Source organism: Mytilus edulis, chromosome 12, assembly GCF_963676685.1.
Source record: "Mytilus edulis chromosome 12, xbMytEdul2.2, whole genome shotgun sequence".
Lineage (NCBI taxonomy): Eukaryota > Metazoa > Mollusca > Bivalvia > Mytilida > Mytilidae > Mytilus > Mytilus edulis.
Window position 1 is genome coordinate 79,299,256 of NC_092355.1, and position 20,049 is coordinate 79,319,304.

Sequence of the window (20,049 nt, forward strand, 5' to 3'; positions counted from 1 at the left end):
TAGTAACAGTGATGATATCCGTCTAAAATGAGTCAATCTAAAAGTCAAAATATGTATAATCAGTAGTTACAGTGATGATATCCGTCTATAATGGGTCAACCTAAAAGTCAAAATATGTATAATCAGTAGTAACAGTGATGATATCCCTCTATAATGGATCAACCTAAAAGTCAAAATATGTATAATCAGTAGTAACAGTGATGATATCCGTCTATAATGGGTCAACCTAAAAGTCAAAATGTGTATAATCAGTAGTAACAGTGATGATATCCTTCTATAATGGGTCAACCTAAAAGTCAAAATATGTATAATCAGTAGTAACAGTGATGATATCCGTCTATAATGCGTCAACCTTAAAGTCAAAATATGTATAATCAGTAGTAACAGTGATGATATCCGTCTATAATGGGTCAAACTAAAAGTCAAAATATGCATCATCAGTAGTAACAGTGATGATATCTGTCTATAATGGGTCAACCTAAACGTCAAAATATGTATAATCAGTAGTAACAGTGATGATATCATTTTTGTCCTCACACTTTATTCCTTGGGCAGTATGATTCTTTAAGATTGACCTATAATTAACAGTGTGTCATCCTAACACAGACTAGTATATCAAATGAATGGCTGAAAACCAAAAATCTCAAATGTTATTGCCTCAATGCTAAATTTCACAGTAGCAACTAAAATGTGTTACAGGGTTATAAGCACCTTTATGAATCTAGTGTATACAAACTTTTATTCCTGTCGTCATACTGCTATTGTTATGCCCCTACCGTATTTAGTTTTACCCTTGTTTCTTCTGGAAGTATGTTACACCCTTGCAAGAATCTATCCTTGTTTATTGTTATCATCTTCAATTCTCTCCAATTTTCCAAAAAGCCCTCTTGTCTTGACTAGTTTAAGCTGGTCACATAAATGTATCTTGGCCCTCACTATAGTTTTTTTAAGCAGTTAAGCTTCTTTATGCGAGCACCCTAGATTTATGTTCTACCTAATAAATGCTGAAATATGTGCCACTTTTATTATCTGGCTGGCTATCATGTTATTTATAACTAATTGGACACTTTTTTCATACTTTTATTCTGGAATATAAAAAATATTACCATAAAAACGTTAAATGTTCGTCGATTTTCCCAAAAGTTTTGAAGTTGCACATAGGAAGTAGTGCTCGATAGAAATCCTTCTGTAGTTTATTATCCCCTGTGCTGTTGGCTAAGATGTCAAAGAACAATTGTATGAAATATTTGATCGCCGAAAATATATAAAGATGAGTCGTTTACATTTCCCAAATGGCAAAATTCGTAGGAATATTGTTTGTCATCGATACGTATTACATGCGTCAGTAGTCTATTAATCAGCTGATATAAGTTGGCGGCAATTTCAAATTACATAGAAGACGAAATTTACGTACCTTTTAAATTGGGAGGATTCTGATGATACATAGATACTTTATTATTAATCATTTTATTCGTTTTTTGTCTGAAATGATTGAGATTATTTAAATCATCTTAATTCAGTAATCTTGTATGCTCATTTGTATTCTTGTTAATATTATTCCGTTATCTCGCAAATGACCTCCTTCGTGCTTGTCAAATAAAGTTGTTGTTATTGTAGTTTTCTGATTGGTCGATGTCAAGGTCATTTTAAGATTGTTTCGCTTTGGTGTAACATAATGCTACACGTGCTTTGATTTAGCTCAATGTACTTCAATAAATATTGAGATTAAAACTTTAACAACTGTTTTCTAAAGGACGGCATTATTTAACTTCCAAAGTCGCAATATTAAGTCCGAATCTGTGACGCGTATCACACCGTAATTGTTTTTGATTTACAAGGACTTTTCGATTTCCGGTACAGAAAAATACGACTTTTTTGTTAAATATATGTTTCTTTTTATTTATAATTTTTCACATTTAAACACTCGTTATGTGTTCTTGAATCAATTCTATGTGGTTCCTTCAGCAACTTTATGCTGGTAAATGATTTCCCCATGAAAATAATGTGAAAAGAAATCGCATGATACGATAAAAAGCCTTAAAAGGTAACGACTAACGAGGCTCGAGAAACGTTTATCAATATTTTTCAAACAAGTTGAAGTTACAAACAAGTTTTTCTTAATTCCTACTGTTACAGTTATTTAAAGTTTAAATAAATGTTTTATTTTTATTATGATATTAGTAATGGGAGACAGTTAAACTGTAATCAAGATATTTTAATTCAGGTATAATTTGAGACGTTAATAAAATGGTACTGGCTACGGTTACATGGAAATGTAACAATAATAAAAATCAAATTGCATCAAATTGTATAGCTGTATGAAATTTATGTCTTGATATTGTTTAATAAAATTAACAGTACCAATTTTCTTGCACCAGATGCGCATTTCGACAATACATGTCTCTTCAGTGATGCTCGTGGCCAAAATATTTGAAATCCAAAGCTTATATAAAAGATGAAGAGCTATAATCCAAAAGGTCCAAAAAGTATAGCCAAATCCGTGCAAGGAATCAGAGCTTTGCATGAGGGAGATACATTCCTTAATTTATAATAATTTCTATCATTTTGTAACAGCAAATTTTAATAACACAAAAAATCCGTATTTTCATGCCAGTACCGAAGTACTGGCTACTGGGCTGGTGATACCCTCGGGGACTAATAGTCCACCAGCAGAGGCATCGACCCAGTGGTAGTAATAAAATTAAAGGTACCAATTTTCTTGCACCAGATGCGCATTTCGACAATACATGTCTCTTCAGTGATGCTCGTGGCCAAAATATTTGAAATCCAAAGCTTATATAAAAGATGAAGAGCTATAATCCAAAAGGTCCAAAAAGTATAGCCAAATCCGTGCAAGGAATCAGAGCTTCGCATGAGGGAGATACATTCCTTAATTTATAATAATTTCTATCATTTTGTAACAGCAAATTTTAATAACACAAAAAATCCGTATTTTCATGCCAGTACCGAAGTACTGGCTACTGGGCTGGTGATACCCTCGGGGACTAATAGTCCACCAGCAGAGGCATCGACCCAGTGGTTGTAATAAAATTAAAGGTACCAATTTTCTTGCACCAGATGCGCATTTCGACAATACATGTCTCTTCAGTGATGCTCGTGGCCAAAATATTTGAAATCCAAAGCTTATATAAAAGATGAAGAGCTATAATCCAAAAGGTCCAAAAAGTATAGCCAAATCCGTACAAGGAGTTTAAGTTTCGTTTAAAACGCATCCCAAGTTTTAATGTTTTTCACCCTAAGCAAAATTGGTTCAAAGTATAATGACAGTAATAAGAGAAGGTGTACAGTTAAATACTTTAAAAGTGAAACCATTGAACTATATTTTTTGCCTTTGGCACTCCTAATCTTGAGTAGTATCTTTAAGAACATCAAAACCATTAATACGTAAAACTATTCAAGTTATACACCATTTGTTGAATAATAATATTTATTTTTTTATCAGTATCAGGGGCGGATTCAGCCATTTGATAAAAGGGGGGGGGGGTTCCAACTATATGCTCCCATTCAAATGCATTGTTCGGCCAACCCCCGGACCCCTATTAATCTATTAATCTCAGCGTAATGCAACCGTAACCTCAGTAATTATTGTTACATTCGTAATAAATCGGTTCCTCGTCCAACTTTGCATTCCGGCAATTAGTCTCCAGTGTAACAATAATATTTTTATTGTTGTTACATTTCCATGTAACCGTAGCCAGTGCCTAATAAAATTGAGAATGAAAATGGGGAATGTGTCATGTAGACAATAACCTGATCTAAGAGCAGACAACAGTCGAAGGTTACCAATGGATCTTTAATGCAGGGAGAAACTCCTACACCCAAAGGATTGCTTTTGCTGGCCCCTTAACATAATAACAAAAATGTATACTTTTCAACTAGTCACTTTGTTCCGGTGGAACTTTTAAATCAGAGGAAGAACAAAGTAACTAGTTAATAAGTTCCTCTGGAACTTTTCGGCTAGTGAGTTCTATCCGCCCTGAACTTTCCAACGTCGGAACAAAAGAGTATTAACAATAACTTGGACATACACTAAAATCAGAAGTATACACAAGAAATTAAAATTGTACAAAACAATTATGAAAAATAAATATGATATACAGCAACAATCACCACATTAGTGGGTCCTCACTATGGACAGGTGCAAACAGAATGTGGCGGCTTAAACATCTTAACTGGCACAAAACTCTCCCCTATCATAGGACAGTGTATGTGTATAATCTCAGACATTGAATCTTTATAAATATAAATTGGAAATAACTTTTGAAAGTGGTAGGATTGCATAACATAAACATTACAGTACAAGCATTATTTGATACTTTAGAAATAGCTGAGAACATTGCCTGAGATAAATATTTTGACTAATTCTTTACACTATTCATCTGAACTTGGCCAAGTTTGCCTTTGGGTTTTTGATTAACTGCCTATAGCACCCTTTGGTGCTTTGATTTATAAATCAGAGCTGCCGGTCTTTAACAGTAAATCTGAAACAAAACAAAAGTTCTGCATCTTAAGTTTGATAAAAAAAATTTATTAATAACAAATCTCATGCATTAGTATGTCAGATTGTTTAAGTCATCATGCTTTTTTCTTTATTTAAATGAGTACATACATGTATATATTTTGTGTATAAATATACCCTGCCATTAAGGACAACGACATTTGATTCATTCATATATGATAGACTTTAAAATATCTCCTGACAATTACTTTTAGCTTTTTATGCCCCACCTACGATAGTAGAGGGGCATTATGTTTTCTGGTCTGTGTCTCCGTTCGTTCGTCCGTTCGTGTGTTTGTCTGTGCGTCCGTTCGTCCCACTTCAGGTTAAAGTTTTTGGTCAAGGTAGTTTTTGATGAAGTTGAAGTCCAATCAACTTGAAACTTAGTACACATGTTCCCCATGATATGATCTTTCTAATTTTAATGTCAAATTAAAGTTTTGACCACAATGTTACGGTCCACTGAACAAAGAAAAAGATAGTGCGAAGCTCAGGTTAAAGTTTTTGGTCAAGGTAGTTTTTGATGAAGTTGAAGTCCAATCAACTTGAAACCTAGTGCACATGTTCCCTATGATATGATCTTTCTAATTTTAATGCCAAATTAAAGTATTGACCCCAATTCCTAGGTCCACTGAACATGTAAAATGATAGTACGAGTGGGACATCCGTGTACTATGGACACATTCTTGTTTTTCCCTACTCAATCATATATTTTAAAGTTTTAAAATTAAACATGTACTATTATTCCAGAATTATGTATCTTCGGTTAATGAATTCAGCAACTTTTTTCAGAGATATCGCAGCAACATGTTTGTGGTATATCTAAATGTGAGTTTTCTCACAGATCTATGTTTAAGTTTTCATATTATTAATATTATTAAAAGCATACCTATACTATTTAAATATTTTTTCATTATATGTAATAACAATGTATTGCTAATTCCTTATGATTGTGATGAAAGTAAATCTTATGTAAACATTCTATAACTGTTTTCTTTACTCTTATTAATATATGCACATATTCAAAATGGTGGAATCTAATGTATTTGTACTTACCAAAAGATATTATCCAAAATGCATGTAATCATCAAATTAATGCTCCTTAAAATCAAACAGTCATGTCACCAGAAGAAAACATCTGCACTATTAATATAATGTTAGAATATAGAACTGTTGGAACTTAGTTAATTTCATTTATCTGCATTCAATTTGTGTGTAGGATATAAGACATCTTTGCTTGTTGTCCAAGTTTAAATTCTAATTGTGTCAGGGGTTATTTAAGGGAGTTAAATTTCCATTTTCTTTGAAAGGTTCCCTGGTTGAATAAATTAAATTTATCTTGAATATTTGATATATACATATTATATTAAAAAAAAATATCCATGCAGAAAATGTATAATTTAGCCATATGTGATCTCCTGCATTTGACCTCACACTTCCTGTCCAGCATCTACACTAAAATTAAGGAAATCCAGATGGCACGTTTATACATTTCATTCACTCTGGCTCACATGTCAAAGATAAAGAATTAAAGCATGAAAATTATTTGCAATGGGTATTACATCTATGGTTGTATGATCATGATCTTTAATAGACTATGTGCCAATTCCCGTAATTGACCCTGTAATTAGAGATCCCTTTGAAATCCTTTTTATAGTTGTCTCCCTTACAATGGAGAGCTAGCAGAAAGAGCAAATCTACCTGTTCGTAATGTGAGTAAGGTTTTCAAATCTTTTAATTGCATTAATTTGTTATTTAATACTTTTGACATAAGAAATTATTTTTTTTATGAAAAATAAGTTAAACCACCGATACATCACTTTCAATTCATCATGCTTTGTTTGGCAAAAGCCAATTTTGTCTGGTATGGAACCAGTCTACAATTGACAAAGGGAAGTAAATTGTTTAAAAAGTGTGTAATAACAGAATCAAGTCGGTAATTGACAAATGGATTATTGGGCTTTGAAAATATTAATGTTTAATTAAAAAAATCATGTTGTGTTGTTACTCATATTTTGGTTTGGGGCATGTGACATGCTTTGTGATATGTGAGTTTTGCATTTTCCAAAATTGTGTCCTACCATTTTTCATCAGTATGATCATATACAAGTTCAACTGTGCACAAACAATTCTTGGAATTTAAATGGAATTTTAAATATACTTAAGTTGAATTCAAATCGAAAAAAAAAGACTAAGTTTTCAAAAGAAACCCATATATTTGAAGTCCTGAAATATCCCAGTAATTCCTGTTAATAATCTAAAGTCCTAAGAGTTCTTGAAAAATCAGGATAAACTTGTATTCATCAAATATTGTAAGTCCTGAAATATCCCCGAAATTCCTGAAACAAATTTAAAGTCTTGGAAATTCCTGAAATATATCAGGACAACAGATTTCAGGACTTCATGGGACTTCCTTGGACACTTGAAATTTCAGGATTTACAAAATTACCTATGCTGGGATTTTCCAGGATATCCCAGGACTTCCTGGGATATCCTGAAAGACAAGATTTTTTCCAAAATTGTATGAAAATTATACGCAATGCTTTTTACCACAAAAAAACAGGTCAAGTTTGAATTTTGGTGGCGTCACATTCACCATTCTAGAGTTATGCTCCTTTACAAATGGAAAAATTGCTGGAATTTTTCGTTTCTGTTCTCTAACTTTAGTTTGTCTTAACCAAATGTTATGAAACTTATACACAATGCTCATTACCACAAACCACTGATCTAATTTGAATTTTGTTGGCTTCATTTATACCGTTCTAGAGTAATGCCCCTTTACAAATGTTAAAATTGCTGAATTTTTTCCTTTCCGTTCTCTAACTTTAGTGTGCCTCAACCAAATGTTATGAAACTTATACACAATACTTTTAACCACAAAACCAAAATCAAGTTTGAATTTTGGAGGCCTTATTTTTACTGCTCTAGGGTATTTCCCTGTTACATATGATAAATTGCTGATTTTTTCGTTTACTTTCTTTAACTTAAGTTTGCCTTAAGTTAATGTGTAGGAATGTATACACAATGCTTATTACCCCAAAACTCAAGTACAAATTTAGGTAGCGTCACTTATACAGTTCTTAAGTTGTGACCTTTTATAACATTAAATGCTAGAGGGGGCATCATTTGTGTCCCATGGACACATTCCCTATTTATTGATCAAAGCCTTTAATATAAATTCACTTTTATTACAGTTGTATTGATTTATGTTTATTGTCTTATTTAAAAAAAAAAAGATGTGGTATTTTTTGCAAATGAACCAATGCTATCCAAAAGAGTTCAAAGGAGGAAGATATAATAACAACTATAGTTCGCCATATGGTCGTCAACAAAGAGAAAAACTCATATCATATAGTGTGCTATAAAAGGCTCTGATATGAACTATGTGGAACAATTCAAACAAGAAAACTAACGGGTTAATTAGTAACAAAACAATTTACTAAAAACAAATATGAAGGACCTTAATCAATCAAAAAAATACTAAAATCACAGGCCCTTGACATGGCATTGGCACATAAAGAAATTAACAGAGCTTTCTGTATATTTGATTATTTCAGATCTACAGTTTAAGGTTGCAATAGAAATATCAAAATTTTATGCATATATGAAAGTATGAAAAAAAAATTTTTTTTGATAATTGCTGAAGAGACAATGGTTTAGTTAAAAACATCAAAGTTGTGATTAAATACATATTTGAAATAATACACATCTATAATTGCAAACTTTCCAGAGGTGCTATCCAGCACTTTCATTAAAATTTTTTCTCTATTATCTCAAAAAATTGGAATCGATAGACAGAAACTTTTAATAGCACATATGATCAGCAAGACAAGATCTACAAATAAGTTTAAAGACTGAAATTGACGGATGACTCCTTATCAGAGTTTTATCTGATGATACATTTTTATAAGGCATTCAATACAGAATTAAAATGCTCTGTATGGTTTGACATATTGTACATTGCTTTACTGAAGAAGAAGGTACGATAAGGACATGTCTGGCCCCTTGAAATCGAAAATCAAAATGTCTACAAAATAAAATCCTTCAAGTGGTCATTATACATTATATAAGTCTGTCGGACATCAGGATTTAGTCTCACAAATTGACATTAGGGTTTTAAACTTCCTTTGAATAACAAAGGCAAAAAAGCTCCAATTTGAAATATTGTCATTAAGATTTAGATATGAGCAACAGCTTACCCAAAAACATATTTTGCTACAAAATGTATTTAACTACAATGTTATTATGTGTAAAATACCTTTTTAGGTCAAGCTATTGCTAAAATACATTTTGACCAAAACAATGCGTGAAATGACTATAGTATGACAAATGCATTACAAGAGACCTTTCAGAACAAAAGTGTCCTGATTATATTAACTTGTTATTGTCCACTGCGCGATGCGTTGGGGGGGGGACATAGAAATAAGGGCGTCCCGATGATGCGTCTGTCTGTACGGTCTTATTACTGTTCTCATGTGTACAATTCTTGCCAGATTTTTATAAAACTGATATCATAGGTTTATATCAGCAATGTCTAGGACAAATTGAAAATCAACTATTTTTAAAAGAGTTATACCCCTTGTTAATATTAATTATTCTTTATTAGCGCTCTCTTGTGTACAATTTTTGCAAGATTTTTATGAATCGTATATCATAGGCTTATATCAGCAATGTCTCGGACAACTTAAAAAAACTGTGCGGATCAATTATTTGTAAAAGTGTTATTTATGACTTGAAAATATTGATTATATGAAAAATTGAATTGTTAGCGCTCTCATATATACAATTCTTGCCAGATTTTTATTATGTTATAGACAAATCCGAAAATCAATGCAGATCAAACAAATATTTGCAAAAGAGTTATGCCCCTTGAAAATTGATTTAAATTGGAAATTGCATTGTATTTGCCATCAAGCCTTCATTTCTCTAACATGAATAAGATATTTGTAAAAAGTTTAAAAAAAAAAAAATTACACAAATGTTTTTTAGTTATAGCCCTTGAATAGATAAAATATATGCAACACAGGTGACATTGTAACTCAGTCATTCTATGTATCATTAATGTTATTTTGTAAGGCTTGAATAAGTTGACATGTATTAGTTTTACAATTTCCAGGGTCAAATTATTGCATTTATCATACTTCCTCTTTTTCTTTTTTAAACCTTGTCAGGTAGTGGTGATGTTTTAACGAAACTACTTCTTGGGAATCCAGAACTCAAGAAACAACCAAGTCTGCAAGGTGAAAGTAAAGAAAAAATTCCAGGTGATCCAAAATCAGAAATAAAGGAATACAAGTTTAGTTCATCAAATACGGATGGCGGTCCTTCTAATAAGAAACGGCGAATAACATCTAGACAGACCTCGTCTGGTGGACAAGGACAATTGTCACATCAATCTAATCAGGAGACACCAAAAGACTTCCACGAACCACCAATTCATACTGCCCATTCCATTCAAGATGACTTATTGGAGAAGATTAAGAAAGGTACAAATATCATGAATATAGCACCATCAGATCTGGTCGATTTTGGTGGGCAAAAATCGTTTGATATGACTCATCAGTTATTCATCCAGCACAGGGGAACGTTCATTCTGATGTTTGATGGACGAAAAGGTCTTTATACAGTATTGACGGAATATCCACAAGGAGATGTTACTGCAGCATGTAAGTTTCTTTAAATAAGCAATTGAATTTCAAATGTTCTTAGTGATTATAATGATAATATATCAAGGTACATTGTATATTAAAATTGAATCTTTTGGTAGATATATTCAAAGGACACTTTGCTCACATCTCTGTTAAACACACAATATACCTTGATGTATTGCTGTTATAAGAGCCTTCATACATCACACCATGCTGTCAATGATTTAAAACTAGTTCTGTATCTTGTTTCTACTGATGTTAAAAATAGCCATTAAAACCAACTGCGTAATATTTGCTTAAATGATAAACAGGGGGGATTTGACTGACAGAGACGACCACTGAGTTACTGGCTCCTGACTTTGAAGAGGCAAATACAGAATGAGGAAAGGATACACTTGCTTGCAATTCTAAACACTCCCTCTTACCTAGGACAGTGCTTTACTTACTTACTTAATATGTGGCTTTGAAGAGGCACATACAGAATGGGGCAGGGATAAACTTTCTTGCAATTCTAAACACTCCCTCTTACCTAGGACAGTGCTTTACTTACTTACTCAACATGTGGCTTTGGAGAGGCACATACAGAATGGGGCAGGAGTAAACTTTCTTGCAATTCTAAACACTCCCTCTTACCTAGGACAGTGCTTAACTTACTTACTTAATATGTGGCTTTGAAGAGGCACATACAGAATGGGGCAGGGATAAACTTTCTTGCAATTCTAAACACTCCCTCTTACCTAGGACAGTGCTTTACTTACTTACTCAACATGTGGCTTTGGAGAGGCACATACAGAATGGGGCAGGAGTAAACTTTCTTGCAATTCTAAACACTCCCTCTTACCTAGGACAGTGCTTAACTTACTTACTCAACATGTGGCTTTGGAGAGGCACATACAGAATGGGACAGGAGTAAACTGTCTTGCAATTATAAACACTCCCTCTTACCTAGGACAGTGATTTACTTACTCAACATATGGATGTTAAGCCAACAACTGAACAATTAATTTCTCATTTGGTTTATCCTTATTATCATTATAGCATAAAGAATATTGCATTTAAATAGTATTTTTTATTTCAATACTACTACTAACCAACTAATTTTCACAAGTGATTATTTTTCATGAGAAGAAAAATAACGTGAATGTAAATAAAAATGGCTTATATGTAAAGCTTTCACATTTCCTTATATAAATCCATCATGAGGATTAGAAAATATATTATTGTGAAGTCTGCACGAAAGTCAGGAAATAAAGTATCTGCAAAAATGTATTAGAATACAGATTTAGAAAACCTCTATACTTTTAATCATGATAACTTCAAAGAATTTGAAATAAAAGTCCTATTCTGGACAGGTCTACTTTTGTAGCTATTCGGGAGCATTGGATTAACTCTGTATTGACCTACTGTAAAACAACTGAAGATAAAATGCCTTCTTTGTTATTCTTTTGTAGCTGTTCTGATGCATTGTATTAACTCTGTATTGACCTACTGTAACAAAACTGAAGATACAATGTCTTCTTTATTATACTTTTGTAGCTATTCTGGAGCATTGTATTAACTCTGTATTGACCTACTGTAACAAAACTGAAGATACAATGTCTTCTTTATTATACTTTTGTAGCTGTTCTGATGCATTGTATTAACTCTGTATTGACCTACTGTAACAAAACTGAAGATACAATGTCTTCTTTATTATACTTTTGTAGCTATTCTGGAGCATTGTATTAACTCTGTTTTGACCTACTGTAACAAAACTGAAGATACAATGTCTTCTTTATTATACTTTTGTAGCTGTTCTGATGCATTGTATTAACTCTGTATTGACCTACTGTAACAAAACTGAAGATACAATGTCTTCTTTATTATACTTTTGTAGCTATTCTGGAGCATTGTATTAACTCTGTATTGACCTACTGTAACAAAACTGAAGATACAATGTCTTCTTTATTATACTTTTGTAGCTGTTCTGATGCATTGTATTAACTCTGTATTGACCTACTGTAACAAAACTGAAGATAACATGCCTTCTTCATTATACTTTTGTAGCTGTTCTGGAGCATTGGATTAACTCTGTATTGGCCTACTGTAACAAAACTGAAGATAAAATGCCTTCTTCATTATACTTGTGTAGCTAGTATTCTGGAGCATTGGATTAATTCTGTATTGGCCTACTGTAACAAAACTGAAGATAAAATGCCTTCTTCCTTATACTTTTGTAGCTGTTCTAGAGCATTGGATTAACTCTGTATTGACCTACTGTAACAAAACTGAAGATAAAATGCCTTCTTTATTATACTTTTGTAGCTATTCTGGAGCATTGGATTAATTCTGTATTGACCTACTGTAACAAAACTGAAGATAAAATGCCGAGAATTTTGTTTGCCGCCACTCATAGTGATAGCTTCTCTGAGGTATGTCTGACTTTGTTATTCATTTTTCCACCCTACTTTTTGACACACATATGTGTGATTATTATCACAACTATTTAGTCATTGACTGGACATAACAAATGTGTGAACGTTTGATTTAATTACAGAACAGACAATTCTTATACAAAATTTCAGTGACAAAACTTTTTCACTCTCTTTTTGATAATAAATAAAAATTGAAATAATCAGGGACTAAACTTAATTCTTTTTTGTTAGGGGCCAAATTGAAATTTTAGGGCCCAACCAATTTTTGTACTAATTAAATAAGACTAAAATGTACTTTTCACATATTCATGATATTAATAAAGCCTTTTTTATGCAATCATATATGTAGCTGTAAAGCCTGGAAAAGATTATCTGTGATAACTCTATATTATTATAATTAATGCCACCAGAAAATGAAATAATCATAGAAGCTTTAAAAGAGATAATTTGATAATAACATGTGTTTAGAAAAGTGGTATATATCAAATTGTTGCCTTGCAATGAAAACTTAGTTGTTTGAATAGGTTTTGGTTATTTAAATTAACTTGCTGGTTTAATGAAATTCTCTCTTTAATATTCCCATTATATAAAGACAATGAGGTTTCTGTTTGGGGACAGTTTTTGGTTATATTGCTTGGAAAAAGATAGGAATTGGATTCACAGCAAAATATTTTAGTCACCAGCTGGGCGATCAGGAAGATAAAAATATATTCGCCCAGTCGAAAATCTGGTCCTCTTTTGCAACTGAGTGACCTTTAAGTTTAGTCCCTCGAAATTTTTAGTTATTTGGTAACCTGCACAAAGTATAGGAGGAGGAATGTGGTATGTTGCAAGACAAAAATGAACATGCTATATATAAATGTATCCAACAACATCTGTAGCACATTCTTATACAAACACTTCCCCTATTTTGTATATCATCACCTCAATAAACAGTTAATGTAATGACAAGAATAACTAATCAAAGAATTAAAATATCGAAAACTATGTATGGAATTATTTAATGTCAATTACATGATTAATGTGTTGTTTGGTCACTGACTATTTTCAACTAGTTATTCTACAAATTATAACAGTTTAGTCAGTATTCGTCAGTGCTCACATCACTTCAATTCTACAGCTGTCTCTATTGTTCTTGTAAACAATTGACACAGAACACAATATCCTGCATACACAGTAGAGACGAACTGTTTTTGTTGTTTGTGTGCGGTCTCATGGACATATACCCCATAAATCTTGTACTTATATTAATAATGTATGCCTAAGATACATTTTTAAAGCTAAAACTGAAAATTATGAGTCGTCTGAAAAAAATAGTCAGGTATTTTTAATTTGTTTACAATGCTATGGTTCTATGAAATATGTAAGCAATGATGAGAAAAGCCCTCTCCAAATGATTTTTATATAGAAATAAGGAGATGTGGTATGATTGCCCATGAGACAGCTATCCACCAAAGATTGTGTGTTGTTTTGCTGTGCTGTTACAAAACTGCAAAAAGAAAAAAAACGTTTTGTTTTTCGTGAAAAGTTAATAATTTATTCATGTCATTGCTTTTTGATAAAATTGACAGGATGAGAAAAGCAAACGTATCCTTAAATTCAATGAAGAACTGCGGAAAATGTTTTCCTTACACAAGCTTCAAGAGCATATCATGTATGACAATGTCTTTTTCATGAATGCAACGGATGCAGCAGATCAAGATATTGAGCGCTTGAAGAAAACATTAGTTGATATCGCCTTTCAGCAGTCAACATGGGGACAACAGATGCCGATTGTTTGGGTGCCTCTTGATTTACAGATATCAGATATGAGAGCAGATGGAGTAAAGTTGATAACAAAGAAGAGACTTTTAGAAATAAACAAATCTAATAATGAATTTGCTCTGAATGAAAGAAGAGTAGACGATTTTTTACTTGTTCAACACTCAATAGGAAAGTTATTATACTTCGATGAACCTGCTTTAAGAGATTTCATTGTTATTCAGCCTACAGCAATGGTCAATATCCTTAGAGCCTTCATTACAGACATAATGTTTTGGCCAGAAAAAGGACCCGTTCGAGACATACTGGAAAATTTATCATCTACTGGTGTTCTAAAGAAGACAGACCTTTTTACTCTGTGGTCACAACCAGCTTTCAAAGAAATTTTGACCGATGTCAGAACAAAGGAATATATAGTGCAGGTCCTCCTTCATCTTGATATCCTTATAGAACCTAAAGGCTTCACTGAAACGGACGCAGCTGCAGACTTATTTCTAGTACCTTGTATTGTGAAGGAAAAGATTCCACAAACAATGCTCAGAAATGCACCAGATGACAGAACAATATGCATATCCTATCATCTGACGGAGACAGTGCTTTGTCTTTCAAGCTTATAGGGGCTGCAATTAGCATCTGGCCTCTGAAAGTAGAAGACTCTCGATTTTGTCTTTATTTTCAAGCTGCAATTATGGATGCTGACAACAGAAACGAACTTCACATTCATGTTGAAGGGCAGAGAATATTTGCATACCTCATCAATGACGTGTCAAAGCAGCTCATATCACCGGATCTAGCAACAACAACACAGGAATGCCTCACTTTGGCACTTGAACGAATTCTCCAGTTTTACCGTCGTTGTTTTGGTAAACAAAGTCACCATTTAATGTCAGATCTGTTTGAAATAGAAGTTGGAGAAATATGCAATGGTAAAAAGTGTTTAATACCTTTGTCAGAGGCAAAAAAGAAAGCACAATGGAGATGCGAGAATGGGAAATTACATGAAACGAAACATCCTCTAAATTGGGTTTTTGAAAAGGTTAGTAATAGTGTTGTTTACCTTCTTTCTTTAAAAAAAAGTAAAATAACAAAAATTCCGAACTCCAAGGAAAATTGTCTCTTTGTTAGCGGCAGCTATAGAAACGCGAAATTTTGACACTGCGTAAATTTCCCTTCATATTTCAAGTGTTATCGTTGTTTTAAAGTTTACACATTATACTGTTAATTTTTTGATTTTTATGTTGTTCTACGGATCACAAGAATGTAAAATTGAGAATGGAAATGGGGAATGTGTCAATATAATCGTATAATATAATCAAAATGAGGATGTTTATTTGATGTATGCCTTTTTGTGCTTCTTCGTTACATTTGTTGTTTTTATAGTGATTAAGATGATAACACAATGTTGACTGCTGTACCCCTATTTTTGACATTTTTACCTATTATGTCTGTTTGTTTTGTTCACGCATCGGTGACTATATAATGGAATTTGATGCGACTGTCATACAAGTGAGAGGTTTAGCTAGCTATAAAACCAGGTTCAATCCACCATTTTCTACATTTGAAAATGCCTGTACCAAGTCAGGAATATGACAGTTCTTGTCCATTCGTTTTTGATGCGTTTTGTTATTTGATTTTGCCATGTGATTATGGACTTTCCGAATTGATTTTCCTCTGAGTTCAGTATTTTTGTGATTTTACTTTTTTTCTGGTTCAATGATAATGAACGCCATACTTAACTCCAAATTGTACACAAGAAACTAAAACTTAAAATAATACAAGACTAGCAAAAGCCAGAGGCTCCTGAGTTGGGACAGCGGCGGGGTTAAACATGTTTATAAGATCTCAACCCTCCCCCTATACCTCTGGCAAATGTAAAAAAGTAAACGCATAACAATACGCATATTAAAATTAAGTTCAAGGAAGTATGAGTCTGATGTTAGAAGGTGTAATAAAAAAAAATAAACAAAATGACAATAATACATACATAACAACAGCCTACTTGCATACTTAATCATTATCTCTGCTTTCATAACAATTAAATTGGCTAATCATACTTGTAACACCTTTTGACCATACAACATTCTGTGATGTGTTTAAAAATGTTACATTGTGTAATTAGATACAGTCTATTAATTGGCGTCATAACCCGAACATTTTGCCTATAATGTAAAAATAAATAATGTTTACTCGGATATTTTTTATATCAGTGATGATCTAAATCTTCAATTTTTAACATGCCCTGAAGTCCTTCAAAGTTCTCTGAATTATGTGTATTTTCGTTTGATGTACTCATATTTATTTACAAACGATTACCTGTCAGTCAATCAAGTTTATGCTTTTTACTTCTGTAACAATTCGATACAGTTCGCGTGTATTTTCACATTCAGTGAAAATATAACATGTATGACCTGCCATTTTGTCATCAAATTGCGAAAAATAAATATACGGTATTCTCATGATTTAAAGTGTTTAAGATATTAGATTGAAGCATTATAGCTTGTCTCAAAAAGGTTGTTTAATATAACTAGCTAGATGATAAAAATGTTATTTATAAAACTTGTGACACTTTTCAAGTTTGGCAGTCTACAAACAATCACCAAATGAAAAAACAAATGACCAAAGCTAATGATGCAGGAAAGTCCTATCAATAATTGTTAGTAAAGTGTACAAAGTGTACAGACAACACAGCGATGGAAAAAAATCACACAACTTTTGATGGCCCCTCAATATAGCGTTTTTACAAAGTTGTTAAATTGTTAACTTTCACTTATTTTTTGGAAAGTAACATACTTTTGTTATATAAATATGGGTTGTTTTTGATAAAACAATGAACATGCATCAGGTACTAGCATCATTATTTCATGCAAAAATACTGATATCTTCACAATTTAAACATTTGTGCTAATTTTCAGACGTTTTTTGTCTAAAATGGAAGTGGCCGCACTTGTATTCATTCTTAATATTTAAATATTATATGTTGTATTTAATAATAATACATAATATATATAAATGTTGAGAGTGAACACGAAAGCGGCCACTTCCGTTTTAGACAAAAATCACCTGAAAAGTGACATTAAATGGTATATTTGGCAGATTTTTCATATATAAACTTGAATTTGAGCGTTTTTAATGACCAAGTAAGTCAAAATCTTTTACAATAACCAATTGAATCGGATGAAGTAGATATTTCAGTGTTTAAAAAATGTCATAAATCTTTCATCAGATGTACTTCCAAATTTAGGCCGAAATTAGCCCTTACCGGACCTTCTTTAAAGATTGAGTAAATATTTATTTTAAACAGGATGAAGGCAAACTAAAAGCTGATCATTTTTATTTGTTTTTATTTTTAGAATAAGAAGCATTGTGACTCAAATTGTAAAGGTAATAAAATTACATACATTTATAGTGGATTTCAAATATTCAACGTTGAGCGTTCCTGATGAAGGTAAATCCAGAAAAGCGCTTTAGACGCTTGAAATTCAAAAATGGTTGTTTTCATTTGTTTGTAAGAGTTCTTCAACTGCAACTTGTTTCCAATAAATGAGGCAATTCATACTTCACATGACTGAGTTTTTCATATCTTACTAAGTCAAAGGAATGCTTACAGGGAAAGTAAGGCTATACATGTTCTTCACGGTGCATCGACTAAGGCAGTTACAAAGTTTGAAAACAAATCAGTTCTGAATTAGAAAAACAAACAATATACGCAGCACAAAATTACTCATTCAAGAATATTACCGAAGGCTTCGTCAAATTACTGAATTATGATGTGATGTTACTTTTTCAAATAGGATCTATGAATATTAAATTTCACGCAGTATTCTGAATATATATGAATGGTCAAGCAAGGTATAAGATATAATTGGTGTGGTTCATAGTATTGAAAGACTGTTGTTTTTTAAAAAGTTGATGTTAATTAATTATGTAACAGTTGTTATGCATCTGATGTACAGGCATACAATTGCTTTTTTTTCACGCCCGTTTACGGGACGTATTATGGTATACCGTTGTCCGTCCGTCCGTCGTCAACATGTTGGACAATAACTCAAAAACACTTTAACCAATTCACACGAAACCTTAATGAAATGTTTATATCTATTGACCTGAGCTCCCTTTCGTTTTTTTTTTATGAATTTTAGATTTTCAGTTTCCTAGTTTTGGGGTTTATTATCATTAAAAATGGGGGATTTTCCAGTTTTCGGACATTAACTCAAAAACACTTTAACCAATATGCATGAAACTTTGGTGAATTATTTATATCTATTGATATAACTCCCTTTCGTTTTTTATAAATTTTAGACTATACGTTTACGATTTACGGGATTTTATTCATTACAAAAAGGGGATTTTCCAGTTTTTGGACAAGAACTCAAAAATGCTTTCAGCAATTTGCAAGAAATTTTGGTGAATTGTTTATTTCTATCGACATGAGCTCCCTTTTGATTTTTATAAATTTTAGACTATACGTTTCCGATTTATGGGGTTTTATTCATTACAAAAAGGGGATTTTCCAGTTTTTGGACAAGAACTCAAAAATGCGGAAAGCATTTTTGTCGAGCCTGCGACTTTTGTCGCAGAAAGCTCGATATAGGGATAGTGATCCGTCGGCGGCGGCGTTAGCTAACTTCTTAAACGCTTTATATTTTAGAAGGTGGAAGACCTGAATGTTTCATACTTTGTATATGGATGCCTCATGTTACGAAGTTTCCGTCAGTCGCATGACCAATGTCCTTGACCTCATTTTCATTGTTCAGTGACTACTTGAAAAAAAATTCAGCTTTTTGTAATGTTAAATTCTCTCTTATTATAAGTAATAGGATAACTATATTTGGTATGTGCGTACCTTGCGAGGTCCCCATGCCTGTCAGACAGTTTTCACTTGACCTCAACCTCATTTCATGGATCAGTGAACAAGGTTAAGTTTTGGTGGTCAAGTCCATATCTCAGATACTACATGTATAAGCAATAGGTGTACATTGTAGTATATTTGGTGTATGGAAGGACTGTAAGGTGTACATGTCCAACTGGCAGGTGTCATCTGACCTTGACCTCATTTTCATCATGACATGTGACAGAGTTGTCAAGCCACAACTGGAGATTTGGAAATTTTCAGCTGGAGTTTGGGCCTCATAACTAGATTTTTTATCGACGTACGCAATGGTTTTGTTGTGTGTTTAAACTGCAGAGTTGAATTTGGCTAGATACTTGGTCTTCTCTTATTTGCTGCTGGGGTATTTGGTGATAAAATACGCATTTTGTCAAATTCTAAAATTTTAGAATTGTCCAAGACAACTATACTTATATAGGTATTCCATTGGCTTTGGTAGAAAGCAAGCCATAAATTTCATATTTGAGTTGATTTCATTTGTCTTTGAGGTTCAGTAAATGTTCCATGTTTTCTACAGCATCAAATTAAATCGTTTTTAAATTTTTTTTATACAACTTGTACAATTTAATCCTTTGTCAATATTTCACTTTTAATCAACCAGGCTTGTGTCTAAACTACCTAGTTGATCACCAGGTAATTGCCTATTATCTTTAATTTATTGTTGTATATACAGTCTAATCCTAAACACCTCAGGCAAATTTTACCTATTTTACCTTTGATACAAAATTAATGACAGGAAACTTCCGTTTTTCTCTGACTTTTCCCATATCAATTTCGATTTTCTCGGACTTTTTCTCTGTCCATATCGATTTTGTAAAT

General features: G+C 32.6%; 2 protein-coding genes across 2 annotated transcripts in view; both read left to right on the plus strand.

Moving 5' to 3' along the window:
* Positions 1-14,959, plus strand: part of LOC139499292 (probable serine/threonine-protein kinase roco6) — a 29,336-nt gene extending 14,377 nt beyond the window's left edge. Inside the window, exons 5-7 of the mRNA XM_071287960.1 lie at positions 9,691-10,185; positions 12,472-12,578; positions 14,153-14,959. Coding sequence (XP_071144061.1) covers positions 9,691-10,185; positions 12,472-12,578; positions 14,153-14,959 — 1,409 coding nt within the window. The remainder of the gene's footprint in view (positions 1-9,690; positions 10,186-12,471; positions 12,579-14,152) is intronic.
* The window catches only part of LOC139497229 (uncharacterized), a 308,105-nt gene that overhangs the window by 250,452 nt on the left and 37,604 nt on the right, over positions 1-20,049 (plus strand). The window lies entirely within an intron of this gene.